The sequence below is a fragment of the Microtus ochrogaster genome, unplaced genomic scaffold (assembly GCF_000317375.1).
Source record: "Microtus ochrogaster isolate Prairie Vole_2 unplaced genomic scaffold, MicOch1.0 UNK74, whole genome shotgun sequence".
NCBI lineage: Eukaryota > Metazoa > Chordata > Mammalia > Rodentia > Cricetidae > Microtus > Microtus ochrogaster.
The window spans coordinates 682,434-689,256 of record NW_004949172.1 but is presented as its reverse complement, the minus strand read 5'-3'; the positions used below and the strand labels follow the sequence as shown (position 1 = coordinate 689,256).

General features: G+C 53.7%; 1 protein-coding gene across 2 annotated transcripts in view; it reads right to left on the bottom strand.

Annotated features, from left to right (window-relative positions):
* The window catches only part of Ppp1r13l (protein phosphatase 1 regulatory subunit 13 like), a 19,615-nt gene that overhangs the window by 897 nt on the left and 11,895 nt on the right, over positions 1-6,823 (bottom strand). The window contains exons 8-13 of one of the 2 annotated variants that reach the window (XM_026777592.1): positions 6,128-6,578; positions 4,672-5,132; positions 2,338-2,469; positions 2,116-2,249; positions 1,836-2,002; positions 324-523 (exon numbers count right to left, since the gene is read on the bottom strand). In XM_026777592.1, the coding sequence (XP_026633393.1) occupies positions 324-523; positions 1,836-2,002; positions 2,116-2,249; positions 2,338-2,469; positions 4,672-5,132; positions 6,128-6,578 (1,545 nt within the window). The remainder of the gene's footprint in view (positions 1-323; positions 524-1,835; positions 2,003-2,115; positions 2,250-2,337; positions 2,470-4,671; positions 5,133-6,127; positions 6,579-6,823) is intronic. The other variant, XM_026777591.1, reaches the window with a different exon arrangement.

Sequence of the window (6,823 nt, the reverse complement as noted above, 5' to 3'; positions counted from 1 at the left end):
GAGAGAGAGAGAGAGAGAGAAATAGAGAAAGAGAGAGAGGAGAGAGAGGAGAGAGAATGAGGGAGGGAGGAGGGAAGGAGGGAGGGGGAGAGAGGGGGAGGGGGAGAGAGAGAGAAAGAGAGAGAGGGAGAGAGAAGCCTATTTGTAGCCAAGGCTGACCTAAAACTTACTATGTAGCCCAGGCTGGCCTTGAACTCTTAGCAATTCCCCTGCCTCAGCTTCTAAAGTAGTGGGATAACAAGAAATGCCTGGCTCTTTCTCTTTCCTGAGAGCAGCCTGGCTAAACCCATTAATAGGCTCCCACTGGGTCCCCTCTGGCTCACCCCAAAGTAGTTGCGTGGCACATAGCCCTCCTGGCCATGTAGCGAAGCCCACCACCAGTCGGTCTCCTCTGGCCCGTCCCTCCGTAGCACGGTGACTGACTCGCCCTCCCGGAAGGACAGCTCATCCCCAAACTCAGCGCTATAGTCCCAGAGTGCATACACAACGCCATTGTGCATCAGTCCCATGCTTTGCTCGACATCTGAAAATACATAAAGTCAGGCTAGGGCCAGGGACACAGCCACACAGGGGCCAGGGCCAGGGCCAGGGCCAGGGCATGACCCCTGCTGCAGCAGAGAAAAGACACCTGGAAAGCTGCCTGCCTCTGCCTGTGGGTGGGGGTGAGGTTGGAATGGGCAGCCTGCCTTCACTCAGAGTCAGCAGCTAAGATCACTTATGTATGTATTTTATGTAGACGGGGGCTTTGTCTGCATGTACATCTGCACACCAGAAGAGGGCAACAGATCCCACAGAACGGCTGTGAGCCTCCAGGGAACTGCCAGTGCGGGAGGGGGGGGGACTGAACTCAATCCTCTTAACTGCTAAGTGATCTCTCCAGGCCCCCACCCCACCGTCTTCTTTAAAGGTAGGCAGGGTCGAATGTGTCTCAGGCTGACCTTATACTATGTATATAGGTCAGGATGGCCCTGAACTTCTGGTCTGTCTGGCTCCACCTCCCAAGCCCTGGTGTCACAGGTGGGATCCAGCAAGCCCAGTTTATGCAGTACTGGGGACAGAACCCAAAGCCTGTCACGCTGGGCAAGCACTCTACCGGCTGAGCTCCATCCACACGCGCCACCACCACCCCCTTTAGAATCTATTACTTTTTTATTTTGTGTGCATTGCAGGTACATCTGTGTGAGAGTGTCAGATCTCGGGGTTACAGTTGTCATTCCTCCCACTCCAGCTGGTTTCCAACTACGATCCCCCTGCCTTAGGAACGGGCTTGCGTGCCTGGGCCCCATCTCCACCTCATGCAGTGTTAAATCCTTCTGCTCCATGATCCCTAATGTCAACCTATGACGCGATCTGCCTCTTCAGGTGTCCAAGAGAGACTACGGGCAAGCCTCTGGCATGGTCTATCCTGGCTGTCCCCCTCATGAAGTTTAGTCTGGTCCCCGGAGCGACCTGATGTGAGCTCGGGCACATCTACGAGTGTCCCAGCCTCTAAACAGCTTCCCAGCACAGTTGTCAGGATGTTTGTTTTCATTCTTGAGACAGGGTCCTGCTCTGTAGCCATGGCTAGCCTGAGCTTGCTATGTAGACCAGGCTAGACTCCAACTCACAAAGATCTACCCGCCTCTGACTCCCTGGAGCTGGGAATACAAGCGTGTGCCAGCACAGCAGCAGGATGGCATATTTGGCATCTCGGCTGCTCACCCCTCAGGTGGAATCCAGGTGAGTTGTACAGTCTGAATGATACAACTCCCAAGTCTCTACCCACCCACGTGCATCTGCCAGGTGGGTTACCCAGCCCCTACCCTCCCACCCCCACCTCAGGCACAGCCTCGCACCTGCCAGGTAGGTGGCACAGTCTGCGTAGCCCTCTCGGTAAGGGTCGCACTTTTCGATGGCAGTGGCGCCATCACTGAGAGTGGTGGCAAAGATGGCTGCACCGTGCTGTACCAGGGCGGTGCAGATGGCAGTGTCGTTGCATGAAGCTGCACAATGCAGCGGTGTCCTAGTGGCAGAGGAATGAGTGAGAGCGAGGTCTCCATTGGTAGCGCCACCCCACTGCAAGTGCCCATGCCAAAGTCCTGCCTACCTCCCAGCAGGGGCATGTTGAGGACTCACCAGCCATGGCTGTCAGGGGAGTTAACATTGGCGCCCGCGGCAATGAGGAAGTCCACAATGGGGTAGTTGGCACCGCAGATGGCGTTGTGCAGAGCGGTGATGCCCTCCTCATTGGGCTGGCTTGGGTCATTCATCTGGGAACAGGAAGAGAAGGACTCAGCCCCACCTGTCACCCTGTGCAATCCTTATACTGTCACGTGGTGGTGGGGAGCAACATCTTACCTCCTTCACCGCCTGCTGTACCACATCCAGCTCCCCGGTCAGTGCTGCGTCCAACAGCAGCACCAGCGGGTTGAGCCGAGCTCGCCGGGCCTTGCGCGGGGACCCCACTTTGCGCAGTACTGAGCGCATTTCCTGCAGGATAAAGTGGGGCTTCAGTGACGCCTGCCCACTCACACCTCAGTGGGAGAAACTGACCAGGGGCTGGGTCACCCCAAAGTCAGGAGGATCCACACCTAGGCAGGGAGGTGTGAAGGTACAAGGGCTGGCTATGCCCTTGTCCATCGGTCCTTTACAACTATCAGATCCTCCTATGACTTTGGAATCCAGAATCCCTAGAGCTTAGAGCAAGTTAGGAAGTCATGGGGTAGGTGGTCTTCACAGCAATTATTCCTATAAGACAGCATAATAGTGCATGTCCACAATTTTAGTACTGGGTGGCTGAGGCAGGAGGACAGCCTAGAGCCAGGTAGTGGTGGCCCACTCCTTTAATCCCTGCACTCCGGAGGCAGAGGCAGGCAGATTTCTGTGAGTTCCAGGCCAGCCTGGTCTACAAGAGGTAGTTCCAGGACAGGCTCCAAAGCTACAGAAAAAACAAACAAAAAAACAAGAAAACAAACCACAAAAACCAGAAAGTTCTGGGACAGTTAGGGCTATACAGAGAAACTGTCTTGAAAAAAACAAAGAAGAAGAAGAAGAAGAATATCTTCAAAGAAACAAAAACCCCACAAAAACCACTGTGATGGTTAATTTTGATTGACAGCTTAATGGGATTTAGAATTCACCACTGGTTTAGAGCACTGGCTCTTGCAGAGGACCCAGGTTCAAGTCCCAACACTGACATACTGGCTCCCAACCACCTATAACTCCAGTTTAATGGGATCTGAAATTCTCCCTTTTCTGGCCCACATGGTGCACAGACACAAATGCAGACAAAACATACATACACATGAAAATAAATAAAGTCATGCCATGGGGGAACACACCTTTTTTTTTTTTTTTTTGGTTTTTCGAGACAGGGTTTCTCTGTGGTTTTGGAGCTCTTGTAGACCAGGCTGGTCTCAAACTCACAGAGATCCGCCTGCCTCTGCCTCCCAAGTGCTGGGATTAAAGGTGTGAGCCACCACCGCCCAGCAAGGGGGCACACACCTTTACTCAGAGCACTCAAGAGGCAGATCTCTATGAGTTCGACACCAACCTGGTCTAACATAGTAAGTAGGACAGCCAGAGCTGTTAAACAGAGAAACATTGTCTCGAAAAACCAAAAAGTAAATAGATAAAAATAACAGCGTAGAATCACTATGGAAAGAAATCTCTGGCTAGATCTGCAAGGGAGTGTCTAGATTGGGTTAATTAAAGTGGGCCCACCTGGATTGGTGCCACCATGCCACGAGCGGGGGTGATAGACCAAATGAAAAGGAGAGGAAGCCGAAATATCAGCATTATCTGTCTGCTGCTTGACGGTGGAGCCGCCGCCTGTTCCTGCTGCTATACCTTCCCTGCCACGATGGACTGTACCCTCAAACTGAGCCAAAGATATCTTTCTTTGATTTCCTATTGCTAATAATATTGCAAATTGATTAGCAATTGCCATTGGTAATTGAATTGCCAATCAATAAAAGATGGGACAAACACACACAATGACAACAAACAAAACGGAGTAGCATGAACAAATTCCTGGGTTGTGTTCACGATGGGAGGGTCACGGTCACATCCCAGGCAGCAGTCACTCCTCACAGCAAACTGAAGGGGGGGTGGGCACTGCTGTTCTCACCCCATTTCACAGACACAGAGTGGCTGAGTCTGGCCCTAGGACGTACAGCTGAATAAACAGGGACAGGAGGAAAACTCTATAGCTGGTGCATATAAACATTGATGACGAAAGTCTTGGGGACCAGAGACTCTCTCTTCACAAGGAGACAGTAGGCACCATAGACTGGTCTCCAGGTCTCAGGTAAACCCATTGTCACACTGAAAACTCAAATCAACTGCAGGTATAAAATTTAAGATTCACTAAGGAATGTGGGCAGAGGTATAGGCAAATGAAGCCAAGGTGTCAGCCAGGTCATCCCTCCATTCATCCAGCTCTCCCTTTTCCCCTGCACCCTGCCAGCCCTGTCTACACAAAAGACTACATTTCCCAGGTTCCTTTGCAGCACGGTGGGTGCCATCTTGGGTCATGAAGCCAGGGTCTTCTCCATAGACAGTGGTGTAACCGAGGCGACAGGGTTCTGGGTGCAACACTAGGTCTCATTTAAACCACTATACGGTGAAGACTTTCCTTTACACAGCTGTATCAGAGGTGAACACATACTGTCGTCTCCTCCTGTGACTTACCACGCTCTGAGGCTGCTCTGGAAAACTGCTCTGGGGTGGTGCAGGGGGTGGGACGGGAGCTGGTGGGGCAGGAGCAGGGGGCCCTGCCCTGGCCTCGGATCCCTCTGTGATGGTGCCCAGCTCTGGCTCGGGCCCGCCAGGCCCTGGGCCGCCGTGCCGATGAAAGAGTCTATTGATGATCAGTTGGTACTGTTTCTTGTGGGTGGGGGGCAGGGCTACGGCAGGGCTCTGCTCCATGGAGCCTCTGCGCTTCAGGGGCCGAGGAATCTCTGCCAGAACGCGGGCCACCTCCTCCAGCTCAGGCACGGTCTGTGCTTCGGGTGGCAACGCTGGCTGCAGCCTGGTAGGGCTGAGAGGCCGAGTGACGGTGCCTTCATCTGTGTCGCCGGCCTCCAGCACGGGAGCCAGTAGCCCCTCTAGCTCCGGCTCTGGCTCCAGCTCGGCAGGGCACTTGAGGAGGCCTAAGGAGAACAAGAGCCCCATCAGAGGAAGAGTAACTAGGAGTCTCCCAAAACCTACAACTTCCAGGGTGCAACCAGCTCCTGTGTTGTGTGACCTCAGGGCAGTTACTTGCCCTCTCTAGACTACACTTTGCCTGGGCTGTATATGATATATGTTATGGTAGCTTCCATTTACTGAGCATCTATATGCCAAATTTATTTTTTTATGGTGCTGAGCAGTGAACCCGGGGCACATGATAAGCGTTCCACCCACGGAGCTACATCCCCATCACCCTTCTCTGTCATGGAGAAGGTCAGTGACCATCTCCATTTTACGAAAAGAAATCCGAGGCTCAGAGAGGGAAAGCCACTTGCCCAAAGTCCCACAGATAGTTGTCTCTAGAATCTGCATTCCTACCATCAACAATAAACTCAGTTTTCTAGGTTCCTAAGAATTTCACTCCCTACATCTCACGCAGAAAATTCCAGAGTAGAAGCCTGGTGTTCAAGGGCCTCTTTTTTCATGGTCTTTGTCCACCATCCCAATGTCCCCCACAATCCTACAAGGTAAACACTGTTACGCTCTTTTCACAAGTGGGAAAAACAGGCGCAGAGAGGTAGAGCGATTTATCCTGAGTCACACAGCAAGTCAGCAGTTCGGAGAGGCTCAAGCTCAACCCCTCTGGCACTGAAGGAGATGGTGGGCAATGAGCATTTTCTATGCATTGCCTTATTTTCAAGACCTGATACGGTTTTAGTACTATGTCCCAAAAGATAGGATTGTACTGGGATTCAGCGTTTATACTCAGGGAACACAGGACTCTGAGAGGCTAAAGCACAAGTCCTAAGCCTCCCAGGGCTCTGCTCAACCCCTCTGTAACTCTGGCACTGTGTTCATTCCCATGGTTATCTGGCCCGGCTCTCTGCAGGCTCAGTGTCTGGACTCGGGCTTGGCCGCAGCCGTGCAGCTGCTCTGGTCCCCAGCATTTGTGCCGGAACCCTCTCGGCCGACTCACCTTCGTTCACGGGAGGCCAAGTCTGTTGAGGCGCTGGAGTCTGAGGCTGGGCCTGGGCCTGAGGCTGGGGCTGGGGGGGCATCTGAGGTTGGGCCTGGGTGGGTGGCTGTGGGGGTGGCTGAGGAGGCAACTTAGGTGGGGGAGCTCGGGAGAAGATGGGGGATCCCGGGAGCACAGCCCTGCTGGCTCCATGTTCCCAGAAAGCATTCTGGAGCTTAAAGATCATGCTGAGGGGTATGGGGCGCTGGCGCAGGGCGTTGCGGGGCTGGGGGCTGGAGGGGGGCATGGGGATGCGGCTGACGGGCTGCCAGCTGCGGGGCAAAGTGCCTGAGGGTCCTGCTGAACCCATAGAGCGGCGGTAACTGCCGATGTCAGAACGCCTGTCCGTGGCCAGAGGGGACACCTTGTAATTGCGTGGCAATGTTGCACTGGTGAGGTTGTCCTGGGGCAGGGGGAGAGAAAGGGAAGATGAGGGAAGGTGAGAGAAAGGAACTTAGACAGGTAAAGACAAAGGGGTGAGGGGAAGGACAGAACCTGTGTGTGATAGCCCACGTCAGTAATCCCAGCAGGAGAGACTGAAGCAGGAGGACTGCCCCAGTGAGGTGTGGCTCAGTGGTAGAGCCCCTGCCTAGAATCCCCCAGTGAGGGGTTGGGGTGTGGCTCAGTGGTAGAGCCCCTGCCTAGAATCCCCCAGTG